The sequence below is a fragment of the Panthera tigris genome, chromosome B3 (genome assembly GCF_018350195.1).
Source record: "Panthera tigris isolate Pti1 chromosome B3, P.tigris_Pti1_mat1.1, whole genome shotgun sequence".
NCBI classification, from domain to species: Eukaryota; Metazoa; Chordata; class Mammalia; order Carnivora; family Felidae; genus Panthera; species Panthera tigris.
Genome location: NC_056665.1, coordinates 143,426,108 through 143,445,310, shown reverse-complemented (window position 1 = coordinate 143,445,310; position 19,203 = coordinate 143,426,108). Strand labels below are relative to the sequence as shown.

Genomic DNA, 19,203 nt, shown 5'->3' with positions numbered 1-19,203 from the left:
CACTTGATTTCCTTAACTGACTCAATGGAAAAAAGTAAAGCATTAGGATCAATATTGTTCCTTCTATCATCCTGAGAGACAGTCTGTGGATGAACATCCTACAGACACCAAAGCTGTGGTGCGATCACGTCACTTACCTGGTTGACGGTGTCTAGAAGGTAAATGCTATATTCATTCCAACTCAACACCCAGCCTTCTTGGAAGAAACATGAAACGAGCCCCAGGTGCTTCTCAGGTAAGCTGCAACTTCCCCTGTTGGAGGATTCCAGACGCGGGTACAGTTCGAAAGGCTTGACTCCTCCGGCAAAGACATCTTTTAAGATAAACGTGGCTTGAACAGTCCCATGGATGTCCGCCTTCCAGAGCCGGAGCCCAGGCCGTGACGCATACAAAGTCAGATCACTTTGCTTACAGAGCCCTGGTATAAAACAAGCTCCAAATTTCCCAGTGCTGAAATTACAAGAAAAAAAAAAAAAAAACAGAAAAAAAACAAATATGAACTGATTTAAAGCCATGGTTGTCAACCCTTGATGTCAACTGTAATAAGAATTTTTTGGCTAAGCCCAAACAAGATTAATGTCTTTTCAGAACCTCTTCTATGTTTTTTTGTTGTTGTTGTTGTTTTTGTTTTGTTGTTGTTAATGGAACCATATTGTCATCTCTGCCCACAGAGGACAAGGTCTCTGTATCATACTTCCTGCAACCCCCTCAGAACTGTGTACCCAGTACTGTTAAGCCAGTATCCCGATTCATGGTGACTATTATGGTGCCAGGCCCCAGGCTCTGTCTCCACCCTCTGGCTCAATCCTCACCACAGCCCCGTGTGGCGAACAGTACAGCTCCTGTGTCCGAGAAAAGGAAACTGAAGCAGATGCGGACAAATCCAGGTCTGACTATCCTCCCCCTGTTCGGAAATTCCGTTCCTTTTAACGTCTGATTGCTGTACTCACTCCCACATCCCAATGAATGAGCATCACGCCTACAACTGAGTCTAAACCCATCATAGGAACCTGCTTCTCTTCTGGTCCCCAGGCGTGGTATTTTTTCTCTATTTTTAAAATTATGGGGGCACCTGGGTGGCTCAGTTGGTGAAGCATCCAACTTTGGCTCAGGTCATGATCTCACAGCTCGTGGGTTCGAGCCCACATCAGGCCCTGTGCTGACAGCCCGGAGCCTGGAGCCTGTTTTGGATCCTGTGTCTCCTTCTCCCCCTGCCCCTTCCCCACTCATGCTCTATCTCTGTCTCTCTCTCAAAATTAAATAAACATTAAAAAATTTTTTTTAATTATGAAATACCTAACACAAAAGAATGTATGCTTTATATATGTTTTATCGTATATATCATATATATAAATTATATATATATACTATATTACATATACGTATTTATAGGTACATAAAAGTTATGAAGTCTAATAAATGAAGTGCACACCTGGGAATTCATCCCTCAACTTCAGAAATAAATCATCAGCGACACTGCTGATGTTCTCTCATGTTCCTAAAAAAGTTCCTGCCCCTCTGTTCCCCAGGTATGACCACTAGACTGAATTTTGTGTTTATTATTCCCTTACTTTTACTGACAGTTTAACCACATACCTATGTATTCCTAAACACTATGAAATTTACAATTTTATTTGTATAAAAAAAGTATGATGCCATTTGTATACTTTTGCAACTTGCTTTAAGTTTATTTATTTATTTTGAAACACAGAGAGAGAGAGTGCACACATGAGTAGAAGAGGGGCAGAGAGAAGGAGAGAGACAATCCCAAGCAGGTTCTGTGCTGTCAGCACAGAGCCCCATGTGGGGCTCGATCACACAACCTGGGATCATGATCTGAGCCGAAATCACGAGGTGGATGCTCAACCGACTGAGCCACCCAGGAGCCCCTTAACATTATATTTTTAAGGTTTATCTTTACTGATAAAAAAGCTATACCTCATTCATTCTGACTGCTACACAGTAGTCCACAAGTTATTTATTCACTTTCTTGCTGATGAGCATTTGCATTATTTCTACATTTTTATTTTAAACAGTAGTGCCCTGAGCATTTTCGCACAGACCTCCTAGTGCACAGGTGTAAGAGTCTGTCAAGGACCTTTCAGAGATGGAACCACTGCTCTGTTGGGTAACTGCTGGGTTTCTAGATAAGAACAAATTCAGGTTTGGAAGACAATTTCAAACTTTTTTCAACGTGATTATACCAACCTATGTTTCCACCAGTAATCCTGAAGTTCTTTTTTTTTTTTTTTTTAAAGATCCTATTTTTTAAGTAATCTCTATACTGAACGTGGGGCTCAAACTCACAACCCTGGGATCAAGAGTTACACGCTTCCCTAACTGGGCCACCCAGGCACCCCTCTGAGTTCTCACTGTCCCTCGACTTTGCCTGATCTCAGGCTCCTGCCAGACCTGAAAGTTTAAGAGTTTCAGTCCAGGGGCGCTGCGTGGCTCAGTCAGCTGAGCGTCCAACTCCTGATTTTGGCTCAGGTCATGATCCCAGGGTTGTGAGGCTGAGCTCTGTGTCAGGCTCTGCGCTGACCATGGAGTGTGCTTGGGATTCTGTCTCCCTCCCTCTGCCCCTCTCCCCCACTCATTCTCTCTCTCTCTCTCTAAAAGAAATAAAAAATTTAGAAAAAAGTTTCAGGGGTGCCTGGGTGGCTCAGTAGGTTAAGCGTCCAACTTCGGCTCAGGTCATGATCTGACAACTTGTGGGTTCGAGCCCCGCGTCAGGCTCTGTGCTGACAGCTCAGAGCCTGGTGCCTGCTTCGGATTCTGTGTCCCCCTCTCTCTCTGCTCTCCCTCCACCTGTGTGCTCGTGCGCTCTCTCTTTCTCTGAAAAATGAATAACCATTACAAAGAAAAAAAAAGTTTCAGTCCAGCCCTGAGTCCTGCTGATCCTCTCTCCAAAACGCTTCTAATTTTTTTTTTAACATTTATTTATTTTGAGATAGAGAGGGCGTGCACATGCAGGAGGGAGAGAGAATCCGAAGCAGGCTCTGTGCTGTCAGCAAGGAGCCTGACCCGGGGCTCGAACTCATAAACCGTGAGACCATGACCTGAGCCGAAAGAAATCAAGAGTTGGATGTTTAACCTACTAAGCCACCCACGCACCCTTGTACGTCTCTGATTTTCAACAGTAGAAAGAGCACTGGCTCTAGATTGACAGCTGGGCTCAATTTCTAGCCCTGACATAGAATTGCCATGTGGTTGCAACCTTCCTGGCTCTCAGTTTCCTAATCGGTAAACCAGGGGTCATTCTCCCCATCTCAAAGGTTAAGTGAGGATTAAGTGACACAATCTCTGAAGGCACAAAAGCACTGCTGGTGACACTATGTCTCACAATGCTCACCAGCCACCCACAGGGCTACAGGGACCCACAGCTGGGAGCTACCCGTGGGTCCATCCATGTCCCCACTGCGTGCTCCCTACCTATGTGCTCCCTACGCTCTCCTCACCCTCCCAGCACACAGCAGAGCCCTGTGGGGTGCCACCGTGTGGCCCTCCTGAGGGGCTGTCCCCAGAGCGCATCCCACACAGCCACACAGATAAACTTATTTGGACATTTCTCTGCACTTCAGTATCCCCCTAGGTCCCTCTGGCTCCGGTACCTCAATCCTTCTGGACAAGGTCCAAGGAGGACATCGAATATCAAGTTCACTTTGAAACGAAGATTGTTAGATTAGCCAAGAGTGTTCAACGCTGTAGACCATTCATGGACAGCGCTAAAATCGGCATCGTGCTCGATTACTGCCTTTGGTGGATCTGTTCTGGAAAGATTCACTAAATAGACCCAAACGAGTTCTACGGAACATCCCGTAATCTCTTCCTCTTGCCCTTCCTGTCAAATCAATTTCTACTTGGTGATCCAACTGTTAACTGTTTTCCTTCTATTTATAGGTCCTCTGAAAAATCTCTTGTCACTCCCATTTTGATTTGCTCACCTTAGGTCACTCATGCACTCATTTTAACAAACGCGTGGGGAGTTCCTGCGTTATGTAAGACCCGGTGCTGGGGGCCACATGAAAGGCGAAGGAGGCGAGACCCTGCCCGTGTCTGTGAACACGCCGGGGCAGACGGCACGTGTGCGGGAACTGCCGTGCGGGCACCTGGCTGGCGCTGTATCCGAGTGAGGCTCAAAGGGCTGCCCCACAGTCCAGATGGGACGTGTCCTGCCCGGGGCACGAGAGGGCCAAACCCAGGACTACCACCCGGCTGAGGGGCGGGCGGGCCCTCTGGGGGAAGGAACGTGCCGACGGGGTCCTGGTGGGTGGCTGGCTGGCTCTGAGGAACTGCTACGTGTGGTGAGTGAGCCGAGGGAAGGCAGTGAAGTTGGAGATAACTAGCTAGACTGAGGGGTGAGTTGTCCTAAACCGCTGGCTTGGCCTCCATCCACCCACTCGCGGTCCGATTCTGCAGCACCTGATGTCATTCTGGATGGGTCCCTCAGACTCCAACCTTTAAGGTCTAAGCGTCGCGGGGTTCTAAAATCATAACTAAGTTAACCTACCTACTTAATTCTGGTGGAGGTCATTTCCAGAAAAATCACTGATGACTTTAAAAACCACTTTAATTCCCTTTATGAGCCACATTAATATGAAAAGGGTGTTTTTTATGTTTTTTTAAGTTTATTTATTTTGAGAGAGAGTATGCATGAGCAGGGGAGGGGCAAGGAGAAAGACAGACAGAGAATCCCCCGCGGTCTCCACCCTGTCGGCACAGAGCCCGATGCGGGGCTAAAACCACGAACCGTGAGATCATGACCTGAGCCGAAATCAAGAGTCGGACACCCAACAGAGCCCCCCAGGCGCCCCTGAAAGGAGTGTTCTCTAACGTGATATATAATTTATGGTGCCAGAGACCTGAAATGCTGAGCGTGGACAGAGGGCCTGACACGGGACAAAGAAAATCTAAGATGGGTGACACAAGGCTCCGTGGCCAACTGCCCACAGACCGTCACACGGGCACGAGGGTGGGGACCCTGCTCCAGAACTTGATGCTGCTCTGCAGGGGCACGCACTCCACGTGACTGCAACGTGCAGGGGCCCCGACGACCGGACGGTCCCCGTGTGAAACAGTGCAACACAGACCTGGAGATAAACCCTGAGGACAGCAGAGACACAACACGCTTGGGGACGGCTGGGGTCTCTGAGATCTTCTGGGCGTAACATGTATCTTACCTGGTCCGGTCTGAGTGGGGTCGCCACCTCCATCCGAAGAGCACAACCCACCCCCGCTGAGGTTCCCTGCCTGCGAGCGTACCTGTGCCCACGCCCTGCTCCCTGCCGAGAACACCCGGCCCCGTCCAAGCCCCGCGCCCTCTGGGGTGGCCCGCCAGCGGGCTCCAGGGAGGCCACGACAGGCGCCAACATCTCAACCTCCGTGCCGGCCCGTGCCAGCCACCCGGCGCCGGCCTCACGGTCCGTCTCTACAAACCTCCCACCAGACCCGCTCCCCACCAGGCGCCCCTTACGCCGTGTGTGTTCCCTCTGACAAAAACCAGCTGTCTCCGCACACGGCTATCCTGGCCCCCCCAGGCCCTCAGCCCCTCCAGGCCCCGGCCTCTCTCATAAGCAAGGCCGCGTGCAGCCACCGGGCTGCCAAGGCTGCCAAATCCGAAGGTCTGTCTCAGGCCGTCTCTCGGGCCGTCAGCAGCTCTGACAGCCCCGTGACACCCCCCCCGCGTAGCCCCCAACTTCTCCCTCCCCTGACTGCCCTCCTCCAGTTACCATCACGCGGGGGGGCGAGCTCTAACTGCCGCCCTCATGCTACGGGCTCCCAAGCGTGCGCCTGCCCTCCACCTGCCCCTCCGGCTCTCCACAGGGAGGAAGACTGTGCCACCTCGTCCACAACACTGTTCTGGCCTCTCCCCCAGGCCCCGCCCCCCACCCCCCACCCGACCCACGGCTCAGGCCGCAGCCTCTGGCTGATCTCTTTCTCTCACTCCCCGCCCGGTCAGCTCTGCCCTGCGAGCATTCCCAGCGCCCTGCCCTGGCCTGAGCCCCGGACTGCCCCCCTGAGCCGCCACTCTCGCCCCTCCCAGGACAGCGCGGGTGACTTGTCCTGGTCGGAGCCGTTCACAAGGGCCGGCGTGCCGGAAGAAAGCGGCCCCCGGCGAGGCCGCAAAGCCTGCCGCATGGCGTCCCGCCCGGGGCCCCTCCTCTGCTCCACACACACCTGGCCTTGCTGCTCCCCAAACCCTCGGGTGCCTGGCGCGTGCACTGCTCCTGCCTCTCGCCGAGGTCCTCTCGTGAGTCCTCCTGCCCTTCCTTCAGGAGTCTGCCCCGGTCCCCACCACCCCTGCTGCGTATCCACGGCACACGGCCGTGTCCCCCGCTCCCTCCTCTCTGGCCCGTATGCTCTAGTCCAAATCTAGTCCGATTTATTACTACGAACATTCTAGAACACATTTAATGTCAGCCTCCCACCCCAGGAACGGGAGCCCCGAGAGTAGAGCCTTTCCCTGTTCACAGCTGTCTCCTCAGATCGAGAAAGGTGCTGGCCACAGCAGAGACTTGGTAAGGATTTTTTAACGTCACGTGAACACACAACGTCCCTACGTAAACACCCGATGTCAGAGGTCTCGGTGTCACCTGTAGGTAATGACTGAATTTCTGTCTCTGGCTGAGACCTGTCTATGTCCCTCCTCACTGTGACTCCCACTTGGCGACCTAACAAGCACCCCCACTCAACAGAACGGAAGTCTAGACCGCAAGCCCAGGCTCCCAGCGGTGCGCCCACCGCCGCTGCCTCGCTGCCGTAGCCAGAAGCACCGAAATCTAGTCCTTTCTCCCCCTTGCCCCTCTACCCAAACCACCGTCCAGCCCCGTGCTTCCTACCTCCGAATCACGGCTCCCCGCTGACGGCCACCACCAGGGGCCAGCCTCCACGCCTGCTCCTCACCTCCCCCCTCCTGCCCATCTCCGATGAAGTCTCCACACAGAAGCAGGGTGAGCTCCGAGAGGTCGCTCAGGTTGCTAAAGTGCTGCCTAAAGCACTTCAATGGCTTTCTGTTATGCCTCGAATAACTCAGGCGACAGCATGTGGTCCCTCCGGCCCCCGCCCCCAAGCTGGCTCAGGGCCTCCTTTGCAATCTCATTTTACACCTGCACCTCTCCACGGTCACCCCGGGCCCCTCCGGCTCCACAAACATTGCCCCCTGGCCCGATCCGCGGCCTCGGCATGTTCCGCTCCCTGAGACCAGAATGCTCCTCCACCGGCCCTTCCCACGCTTGAGGCTTCGGCTCCAATGGCGCTTCTCCACAGAAGCCCTTCCCGACTGTTCTAAAGAGCGTGCCACCCCCACCTGTGATGCTTCACCCTGACTGGTCCACAGTGTCCACAGCGTGCACTGTAGCCTACACATCCGTCCTGCTGGAGGGGGGACACGCGTCCCCTCGCTCATATTCGTCCTGCCGGGGCGTGGCGACATGTCTGTCCCCTGGCTCACTGCCGTCCGCCGCACGCTGCTGCCCGGCAGGCACGCACCCAACACCTGCTGACTGAAACCCTGCTTCCGGAGGGTAGACACAGCAGATGCCCTTTCTGAACTACAATCTAAAATAGCACCCAACAGGGGCGCCTGGGTGGCTCAGTGGGTTGAGCGTCAGACTTCAGCTCAGGTCACGATCTCACGGTTTGTGGGTTCGAGCCCCGCATCAGGATCTGTGCTGACAGCTCAGAGCCTGGAGCCTGCTTCGGGTTCTGTGTCTCCCTCTCTCTCTGCCCCTCCCCTGCTCATTCTCTCTCTCTCTCTCTTAAAAATTAATAAGACATTAAAAAATTAAAAAGAACACTAACTTAAAAAAAAAAAGCTTAAGAAAATAATAAAATAGCACACAACAGAAAAACAAGCCTGTAAACAGCTTTTCCATTTATTCTGTGTTATCCCCACTTCTCTAAGGCTCAGGGAAATATACTTCCCCGAGAGAAAAGGAACACATTTGTTGGTGTCTGCAGCCTGGGACAGGGCCTGGCCCAGGCCAGAAGACCTGACTACTCACAGGCACCAGGAGGGGCTCATGGAGAGTGGCTTGTGTTTCCACACAAGAGGCTAGAAGACCAGGTTTTAGGAGAAACGCTATTGGCTTATCCATGTGAAAAGTAACTGGTCTTTATCTCTCTTTATACTCCACTATCCTTCCAAAAAGACACGATAAAGTAGGACCCTGATGACGAACCAGGACAGGACGCGAAGCAGAAGAGGGGGACGCTGGCAGAGGGAAAGGCAAGATGAAGACGTGCACAACCACGGGGCCCAAGCTCCAAATTCTACTGTGCTTACGCTTCCAGGGGCTGTTAACAGGGACATTACGGTTACAGAAAGGGCAAACTGTTGACAGAATCGAGCGGGTATTCAGCACAGAAAACAGAAGCCAAAGGAAGGCATGACCAGATCTTTTATGAGCTAAGGGCTATCATGCTCCTCCCGTCCGACCTCCCCTTCTCCGGGCCATCGTCACCAGCACAGCTGTCACCACCAGCCTCCGTGGGCCCTCCCTCGAGGGCACGGCCAATGCCACCACGTCTCCTCGTCAGCCTGCTCTCCACAGTCCCCAGCCCACCTGCCACCCTGCCCCTCTGATTCTCAGTTGGCAACAGTGCCCCTTTACCAGGACCGTCTCCAAATCCTGCCGCCCGATTTATAAGCTGCCGGCCCCCGCCCCCTCCTGCTGCCCCCACTCGGCTCTCCGTCCCTCTCTGCTCAGAATGAGGGGGTGGCCCCACCACTCTATCCAGCCCCTCCTCACTGACCCCACCGCCACACAAACCGGGCCCCGAGCTCTACAAGCGTGTTTCCGGCAGGGAGGTCACCCATGCGCTCGGCTGCCTCTTCCCGCACGGCTGGTAGGCGGCTGGACTTGGCCTAGCCCTTCTCCCCCTGTCCTTCCAGGTGGCAGGTAAACGGGGGGACGGGCTCTCAGCCTGGCAGCCTCCCCTCCAGAGCCTCCCCACTCCTCTTGGCCAGTTCCACTCCTCCCTCGCTCACTCCCCCAGGAAGTCTGCTGTCACCTCCAGGCCCAGGAGGAGCTTGACAGCACCCCTCACAGCTCCACAGTAGGTGACACCGCTGTTAACAACTTTCCCGCTGAGTTTCTCAAGCATCCGTGACGGCGGGCTCACATCCGCCTCGTCTACCAGTTACCCCCGACCCGGCACAGCCTGCACAGCGCAGAGGGGACCGTCACCCCTCCTGTGGCGGACCCAGAGCAGACCACCTCGGAGACTTTCCGGATTCTGGCACTCGAGGCAGAGTGGCCATGCCTGCAGGTCCCTGCAGCAGATGAGAGGGATGAGCTTTCCCCATCTGATGCTGGCACAGGCGGCCAAGCAGGTTAGGGACCCGTCGGGGGACCCCAGGCTTAGAGCCACTGTGGGCTTGCCTAGGGTAACCTAGGCAAGGTGACCTAGGAAAACTTAAGGCCCCTCTGTAACCGCCACGCTGGGGCATGTGTGACGCTCACCTTTTCCTTGGTTGTGTTCCAATCTGCTTGACAGACTTCTCTTCCGTGTAAAAAAGCAGGCTTCTTTGTAGTGTAGACACGAGCAGAACTTTCTGGCTATAATCCAGCTGCACGATTGAAGATGGCTCTTCTAACACCAAATGGGAGTTACAGACGCCCTGTGGGAGGGGCCAGTTAAACCCAACTCAATGTGGAGTCAATTTACACCTTAAAGTGCCGTTCATTCCCAACAGATTCGATGTCAACCCACTATGATGAAATTATTTGGAAAAGTTCTTACTAATGAGAAAACAATGTCAACACCTACCTCAGGTTCCATCAAGTTTGACAAGAAATGTTTAAAGATTTTGTATAATTTCTTTTAAAATGTTTTCAGGGGAGCATTCAAAGAAGGGTCCATAAAGGCCAAAGCGGAAACATATTGCACTAGGACTATTGTTTACACTAACAGAATACAACAGGACTTTCCATAAGATTATTTGTGACAACTATCACCTAAGGTCACAAGACACTCATCCCCCCAAAGAGCTCAAAGCAATTTTGGGGACATTATATCCTTGCCAACTGAAAGGGTCATAAAAAACAGAAGAAAGAAACTGAAATGGTAGCAAATATATTGAAGAACAAAGTAAAATTCTAGAAGGCATTTTACTGCTAACACAAACTCTAATTCCTGGTGCAAAAGTCTGTTTCTATATGTTACTTTTCTCCTGAACCAGTTTCTTCAATTGAGTAAGAAAAACTGATGCTCTATCGCAGAACTTTTGGGGGTGGGAGAGAAAAGCAGCAATCAGATTGACTGGTAAAATTTACATACAATAAAATTTACTGGTTAAAGATACACAATTCTATGGATTTTGGCAAACACATACAGTCCTATAACCACCGACACCATAACGATAGAGAGATTCTCATTCTCTCTGGACACTGAGTGCTTTTAAAGCAGATTTTCCGGGCGCCTGGGTGGCTCAGTCGATTGAGCGACTGATTTCTGCTCAGGTCATGATCTCATGGTTTGTGAGTTCAAGCCCCGCGTCGGGCTCTGTGCTGATAGAACCTGGAGCCTGCTTCAGATTCTGTCTCTCCCTCTCTCTCTGCCCCTCCCCCTCTGTCTCTCTCTGTCTCAGAAATAAATAAACATTACAAAAAAAAGCAGATTTTCCTCCGCATTTGTCGTTACGTAAACTGTAGCTTTTCAGTTTTTGACTTATGATGGAACTCAATTCATTGTATTAATTTTGCAAAATCGCACACACTCCCATACCTATTTATGTAAATCTCTTTGTACTTTATCTTTTTTTTAATTTTTTTTTTCAACATTTTTTATTTATTTTTGGGACAGAGAGAGACAGAGCATGAACGGGGGAGGGGCAGAGAGAGAGGGAGACACAGAATGGGAAACAGGCTCCAGGCTCGGAGCCATCAACCCAGAGCCTGACACGGGGCTCGAACTCACGGACCGCGAGATCGTGACCTGGCTGAAGTCGGACGCTTAACCGACTGCGCCACCCAGGCGCCCCTCTTTGTACTTTATCTTAAAAAAAAACAAAAACAAAACTACCAGAACCTATCAATAAAGCTGGGAAAAAAAGTTCTCAGTGTGACGAGGATACTGTTTTCTGCATGTGGCTTTCTCTCTCCTTCCTGAAATGCAGGCTCACGAGCAGTGCTGCCTGAAAGCCTCAACAGAAGGGAGGGACGACACAGGGACCCTTAAAAACCTAAGGCTTTCCTGCAGAACAGGTTCTCCAAGTATGGTCTGCAGTCCTCAAGGGTCCCTAAGACCCTTTCAAAGGGTCTGCAAGGTCAACATTATCTTCATTATAACGCTAGGTTGCATCTGTCTTTTTCACTGAGCTGACATTTGCTCTGACACAAAAGCCACGGTGGGCAGAACGGGGCACTGAGCCCACTACCTGTCACTGTGCCCTCCAGCACCACGCACTCATGACAAAAACGCGCGTTTCACTGAAGACGGGCTCTGGGGCAGAACAACTATAACTGCATCACATCCTTGCTCGTGGGTACGCACGGCTTTGTATTTTGTGTGACACAGTGGCCCGGCTGCCGCATCCTGAGGTTCTCTGGTTCTCTCAAGCAAAAGCACTTGTTCGACTCTAAAAGCTGTGAGCTCAACCAGTGGCTTTTTTTCCCCCCCCCACAGGACACCATTTTACCGGACATACTAGAATTACTCAAACTTGGGTATTTGGCAGACATTTTCAAGATGGACCAAACAGAGCTGGTCACTTTAATGACAACGAGTAATAGTGTGCGTTACTGACAATAAATATCAAGTTTTCAACTGAGGATTAGAATTGAAAACTTTATCCACACTTGTGAACTTGACCAATTCCCAGTAGCTAAAGACTTTTCTGATCAGGATGATCATGATATTAACAAAGATGCCTTCTCTGATATTATATAATCAAAATTGACACATTTGAAAAGATCTGCCTCGCTCAGTAGATCAACTGACTGAGCCACCCAGGCGCCCCTGGGGTCCTCCTTTTAAGCGTGTAGAAGGGTCCTGAGACCAAAAACTTCAAGAACTACTGCTAGAGAAAACTTTTAACAGGGCAGCCTTGGATCAGAGGGACTAAAAGCCAGCTGGCCAGTAATTGCTAAATTTCTACAATGCGCGAGGAACGCCCAGTCTCGCGGGGCCAGTCTGTGTCCCTCGCGTGACGAGGTGAAGCACAGGGGCGCACAGAGCCACACCCGCCGCGGGAAAGGCGTGGGCTTTAGAGCAGAAACTCAGTGTGGAACCCGCGGGGGACCCAGGGCTGGTGACTGGGTCATGGAGCCTGGGGTTCTTCATCTCCTGACTGGGGCCGAGCACACACGGCTCAGGATGAAACAAAACAGCAGACTCGCGGGCTGGGCCCTCCTCCTCCTCCGCCACGCCCTCCCACGTGAGGGGCGGGGCCTGGGTGGGGCTTGGCCGGGGGCGGAGCTCTCCACCCAGAAAGCACTGACCTCTGCCCAGCCCACAGTCATGATTACGCAATGCTTCCTGCGGCTCCTACACACCCTTCTGGGAGACCAGAACGACATGGCGTCTTTTTCTCAGGACCCTGCCACATGCTTAGACACAGGAGGATGAACACTGTGAAGGAAGGCTCCAGTGGAGACAAAGGCCGACCCTTTAGTCACAGGAGGGGAAGCTTAGAAAAGTGAGAGACGTCCTTGAAGGCAAACGTTACAAAATAATCGTTGACATTATGAAGGGGCAATGACTGAGGATGCAAACTGTTTGACTAAAATGTAATTATGGATATAATTTCTCCGAATATAAGAAGGCCAAAAATATTTCTGGAAACAAGTTTACCTGGTCTAGATCCAGAGAAGAATACACAATTTTCCCTTTGTCATCTCCAGAGAACAATTTCATTCCATTGGGGCTCCAAGCCAGAGCTGTTATGCTATTTTTGTGAATACCGGTGACATCAAATCTCCGAAGCTAGGAACGAACGATAAAAATGCGCACAAGAAAGAAAAGATGTGAGATGGGGCTCGTGGCCAAGGGATTATACAGTCCCTCCTACCTACGGAGAAGCTGGTTTTCCCAACCTTGTTTTCCACGCAAAACCCTGCACAAGGTTCCATCTGGGTATTTATTTTAAAACTGATAGAGGATGGCCAGAGAATATTAAGCAAAATTTAAATTACCCAAATGTGCATTCTGCCAAGCATCCTATCAAGAACAAAAATGGTATCTGATTATAAAGAGCATAGGGTTAAGCTTTTCTGAGTGTGTGTTTTCTGGGCAGATGAGTTTTCATTTTAAAATCCACGAGGAACTGGCCAAGAAGTTAAGAAATGCTAAAGCGACTCGTACTTACTTGTTTATTTCTCCCTGGCAAGGAAGACACAAGCTGAAAAACAGCAACTCTCCCAGAGGCTGTGCCCGCGGCCACGAGGTCGTCGAAGCAGGCCAGCAGCTTCACCACTGTGATGGGTTCCGTTTTCCCCTAAGAGAGCAAATGTTAAAGACAAATGGACCTGTAACCAGGCTGGCTTCCAAAATGCAAACATTACCCGTGGAGGCAGAAGGAGGCGGAAGCTTCATCAGGCTGCAGCCTATACGAAGTCCTGATTGAAAATGTATACAGCTCAGAAAAACAATGACATCTGTTAAACCCTCCTTTTTGTTTCTAGATCTTTATTACTTTTTAAGTTTATTTATTTTGAGAGAGAGAGAAAAAAAAAAAAAGCAAGAGCGGGGAGGGGCAGAGAGAGAGGAGAGAACGAGAATCCCAAGCAGGCTCTTTGCTGCCAGCTGTGGGCCCGATGTGAGACTTGAACTCCACGTACCATGAGATCATGACCTGAGCCAGAGTTGGACACTTAAATAACCGAGCCACCCAGGTGCCCCTCTAGGTTTTTAATCTTTGAAATGACAAATTAAAAAACTACATTTCTAATGAAGGAAATGCTGATCAATTGAGTGTGAATATTTTAAGTACTGATCAAGAGAGTACCAGGGGCTTGGAGAGCTGTTTCCTGCCCAGAACAGGAATCTGGAGTAAGAAGAGCTTATCTACCCCAGATCCAAGCTCTGCTTTCTTCTCTTAACATGGACAAGTCATTCAATCACTGCAGTTGACGGTCTGCCTGCAGCACAGGCTTGCTGCACGGATCCAGGAGGCGACGCATCTGAAATTTGTTCTTAGATCAATAATCAAATTAAGTAACGCTAACTCAAACTTAATACATTGCTATACTTAAAAGCACATGTACAAGGGGCGCCTGGGTGGCTCAGTCGGTTAAGCGTCTGACTTCAGTTCAGGTCATGATCTCACAGTTCGGGAGTTCGAGCGCTGCATTGGGCTCTGTGCTGACAGCTCGGAGCCTGGAGCCTGCTTTGGATTCTGTGTCTCCCTCTCTCTCTCTCCCCCAAATAAATAACAACAAAAAATTAACAAAAAAAGCACACGTACAAGCACTGCACACAGATACTCAAGGCTTCCAGGCCCACTGAGTGAAACCATTCATTCAGAAAACTCACGCAACCATTTGACCCCGCTAAGATATACGGCAAGAGCTCCAATAAAACACTTTGATCCCTATATTTGGATGCAGTAATTTACATGGTATTCAATCTATCAAATGTGGAGGTATACCCTTCACATTCAGGGTACGGAGTCAGCTGCTATGGTAACATAAACTGAAGTAGGTCGCAGTCCCGCCCTCTTAAAGCTGAGCTGTGGCAATGAGCCGGGCACATGAAAAGCCGCCTACAGCCAGTGGGGGTGGTGATGACTGCGCTCGCTTTCATCTGGTACTTTACAGCTTTCAGAGTATTCTCAGGGGCTCTAAATATATCTGATGAGATCGTGATGTAGGGGAAGGGCTTTGGATCTTAAGCTATAGGAAGGCCAAGGGGAGCCCAGGAAGATTCCTGACTTTGCCAGTGTATGGTCAGAAGTGTTTCTGATAACCCTGATCGGGTGTAGCACAAAAGGAGGAGGAAGTGCGACCAGGTGGCGAGACCAGCCGGGGGCCTTTTGCCATAGTTCGGGCCGGAGGCCGGAGGTCATATGTGCCTCGTGGAGAGAAGTGGCAACTGAACGGGCAGGAAGGCAGTAAACCCTGATGGAGAAAGAAGACTCCGTTAAGACCTGTTTGCCATGATGACAGCAACAAGGAGAACAGCACAGCGGCTCTCCTTTACTGAGCATTCTGAGCCAGGCGACCCGGTAAGCGCTTCACGTGCATTACCTCCTTGATTCCTCACGCATCCGTGAAGGCAGGTGCTGTGGTTTTCTTCGTGTGACGAAGGTTAAGTGGTTTGTGTAAGGACACAGCACCGGAGGAGTCAAGAGTTGGGATTCACGCCTAAGTGTGACTGGAGGCCCTGCCTCGCTGCTCTCTGCGCTGAGTGGGAATCCACAGGCCCCGCAGATGGGAGGCTCGGGAGGCTCGGGAGCCTTGGCAGGCTTGTGGAGAAGAAGGAAAATAAGGGGACTTTATCATCTGCGGCGTGGAAACCACGAGTGCTGATGCCGTGAGCAGAATCCACTGGCGCTGCTCTGAGGAAAGACAGTGCCAGAACATGCTTTAGACGTGGACAGTGTTGACGTGGCAGCAGGCTGGTGAAGAGAATACTGTCCTGCGAATTCGTAATTATTAGAACTGCCACCACATCAGGAATCAAGATCCCTTATTGGAGATCTTGCCGTGTCATAGCACAAAGCGGTGGTGTAATTTTTCTGAATGAATGCTTTCAAAATAAAAATCATCATTCAGATGGGCTGGAAGCCTGAGTATCTATGTGCGATGCATGTACACATGCTTTTTAATAAACTAACATTGTGACTTAACGTTATTTAATATGATCATTAGTGTTACAGTTCTTAAGAACCAAAACATCGCAAGAATCAGAATATCAATACTTAGCTATACTTTAGATAGAAACAAAATACGAGGCTTCAACTTCCTATAGTATGAGTGTAGCTATTCTGAAAAACGTTCCTCTCCAAACATCTAGAAATGCCGAGTAAGATACACAAAACACCCTTTTACATGCATAGCTGATCTCTAGGAAGTAAAAATCAACAGAGGCCAAAGCCGATAAGAATACTGTCAAACCAGAACAGAAGGCAGCCCTGAAGCTACGGGCTGCCTCAGAACTGTCTGACCAACACCAAGAGCCTTGGTTTCCTGAGCTGAACAGGGCCAACGCGGACAAGGCTTCAGGCCAGATGAGGTGGGAGCTGGAACTGCCATGCCCTGCAAAAGCCCCTGAAGACTCCCCGAAGGCCTAACCATCAAAGTGTAAACTAGGGAAAAATCAATTTGCTGGCAAATGGAGCTGACAAGGAACTCTGTCTTCTCTCAGACATTGGCTAAAGTGAATAAAAGAGAAGAATGTTCCCCAAGAATCTGTCACCACCAGCCTGCCCTATTCAGCATCTGAGTTTGAATTTATCTTCTGTTTCCACTCAAAGAGAGCTCCATGCCAGGCAGTTGACCTGAAGTGCATCTATGTTAGCAGCATGCCAAGAGGCCTGGCAGAGGGAGTCTAAACCCCATCTGTGGGACACGGTCTCGACCCAGGTCCCTCAGATTCACACGTATTAGGACCAGTCACAGAGCTTCTAATTAGAAACCACCATGGGAAAAAGGCCCCATGAAGAAGAATCAACTAAAAAAATGCAGTAACAGGGACTCCTGGGTGGCTCAGTCGGTTAAGCGTCTGACTTCGGCTCAGGTCACGGTCTCACGGTTTGTGAGTTTGAGCCCCATGTTGGGCTCTGTGCTGACACCTTGGAGCCTGGAGCCTGCTTCGGATTCTGGGTCTCCCTCTCTCTCTCTCTGCCCCTCCCCTGCGCGCTCTCTCTCTCTCTCTCTCAAAAGTAAATAAACATTAAAAAAATAATTTTTTTAACACAATAACAGAATTGTACGACCCTTTGCCTCCACCCAAGTACAGCATTTAGATCGAAGAGACCCAGAGCATAAAAGAAATATGCTTAACATTTTAAAGAAATATATACAGAATTTAAAACAATAGTAACCTACTATCGGAAATAGAAATGAAAGAGAGTCAAAAGAATTTAAAATCTTAATGGGTGATTAAATAGCAGATTAGTCAGAGCTGAAAGAAAATTATTGAACTAGATGACAGATCTGTGCCACGTAGAGAGAGGAAAAGATAAAAAACATGAAAGAGCAGAGTCCTAGGGACAGAATCTAAGATCCATCCAGTTGGGATGCCAGAAGAAAAGAGGACAACAGAAGGCAACATCTTCAGAGATAAGGGCTAACTAAAAGTTACCCATATCGATGAAAGACCCGTGTCCTCAGGAGCACACGCCTTGAAAAAGTTTAACAGAAAGAAATCCACATATACACACTGTGTAGTGAAACGCTAAAACCTCAGATGCTGAGAAGATATTAGTATGTCAGAAAAAAGGGCAAATGACCAGATATGAGTAATTATTAAAAACCAAACTTCTCGGGGCACCTGGCTGGCTCAGTTGGTAGAGTGTGTGACTCTCGATTTCGGGGTTGTGAGTTCAAGCCCCATGTTGGGTGTAGAGAGTGCTTGAAAATAAAATGTTTAGGGGCACCTGGGTGGTTCAGTTGGTTAAGCGTCTGACTCTCGGTTTTGGTTCAGGTCCCGGTCTCCTGGTGGTGAGATCGAGCCCCTCATTGGGCTCCATGCTGTGCACGCAGCCTGCTTAAGATCCTCCTTCTCCCTCTCGTCCTGCCCCTCCCCTGCACACGTGCATGCACGTGCATACTCACTCTCAAAAAAAAAAAAGAAAATTCTTTAAAAAAAACAAAACTGGGGCGCCTGGGTGGCGCAGTCGGTTAAGCGTCCGACTTCAGCCAGGTCACGATCTCGCGGTCCGTGAGTCCGAGCCCCGCGTCGGGCTCTGGGCTGATGGCTCGGAGCCTGGAGCCTGTTTCCGATTCTGTGTCTCCCTCTCTCTCTGCCCCTCACCCGTTCATGCTCTGTCTCTCTCTGTCCCAAAAATAAATAAAAAAACGTTGAAAAAAAAATTAAAAAAAAACAAAACTTCTCAACAGAAACAATGGAGACCAGAAGACAATGGAAGATCATCTTCAAAGTGCTAAGATAGAAAAACTGTTAGCTTTGAATAGAGATCTGTTTAAACAACTTAGAGACACAGAGACATTCAGACAAGCAAAATATCAAGAGTAATTGACATTTGCGTTTAGATGAGAAAGGCCAGAGACATCGTAAGAAAACTAAAGGCCAAAAACAAAACAAAACAAAACAAAACCTTTTAGGCTAATATCCCTCATGAATATAGATACAAAAAAAAAAACCGTAATAAAATATTACCAAAAGGAAGATAGCAAGATTTTAAAAAGGATAATATATCATTACACAGTGGGGTTTACAGATGTAATACACATTTGGATTAACAATCAAACTCAATACATATAATATGCCATATTAATAGAATAAAGAAGAAAATCATGTTATCATCTCAACAGATTCAGAAAAAATATGACAAACTTCCATACTCATTCATGACTAAAAAACTCTCGGAAAACTAGGAACAGAATTAAGTAGAAACAAAAAGCATCTATGAGGAATCTACAGCTAATGCACGTACACGCCAAGGCAAAGATGTCCGTTCTTACTGTGGACATTGTACTGGAGGTCCCAGCCAGTGCAGTCACTCAAGTAAAAAAAAAAAAAAAAAAAAAGCAAAGGCATACACATTGGCAAAAATGAAGTAAAATGCTTCCTGCACAGGCAGAAGTGATCACCTGTGTAGAAAACCCTAAGAGGTCTATAAAATACGATGGAAGTAAAATACACATTAATCAACTCTATTTCTCTATGTCGGCAACACAAAATCTGCAAGTAAAATAAACTGTTGAATAGTTCTTATGTTATTTGTGAAGTGATGTTACATTACTTGAGGGTAGACGGAGAGAAGTTAAAGGATACATGCTGTAAATCCTAGAAAAAGTGCTAAGAAAGAAAAGCGGGAGGGCCTAATAAGCCATAGTGGACATAACATAGAAATATGAAAAAATAATTAGTCTGAAAGACAGCAGGAAAAGAAAATAAACAAAACAAGATAATAAAGAACAGGTGGGATGAGCAGAACACAATCCCCAAGATGGCAGACCTAACTGATGGCTCTCAACTGGGGACAAGTCTGTCCGCCAGCCTGTCCATGGGACATGTGACAGTTTCTGGAGGTTGCTGCAATTGGAGGTGATACAATTGCCATCTGGTAGGCAG

At 49.3% G+C, this 19,203-nt stretch overlaps 1 protein-coding gene across 6 annotated transcripts in view; it reads right to left on the bottom strand.

The window, feature by feature from the left end:
- Positions 1 to 19,203, bottom strand: part of TECPR2 (tectonin beta-propeller repeat containing 2) — a 106,414-nt gene that overhangs the window by 63,663 nt on the left and 23,548 nt on the right. For 5 of the 6 annotated variants that reach the window (XR_006219112.1, XR_006219114.1, XR_006219113.1 and 2 more), the window contains exons 3-6: positions 13,310 to 13,438; positions 12,796 to 12,927; positions 9,465 to 9,622; positions 138 to 450 (exon numbers count right to left, since the gene is read on the bottom strand). Coding sequence is in view for 3 of the 6 variants with exons in the window: in XM_042990605.1 (XP_042846539.1) it covers positions 138 to 450; positions 9,465 to 9,622; positions 12,796 to 12,927; positions 13,310 to 13,438 (732 nt within the window). In the remaining 3 variants the exon portion in view is untranslated. Of the gene's footprint in view, positions 1 to 137; positions 451 to 9,464; positions 9,623 to 12,795; positions 12,928 to 13,309; positions 13,439 to 15,188; positions 15,407 to 19,203 lie in introns of all 6 variants that reach the window. The other variant, XM_042990606.1, reaches the window with a different exon arrangement.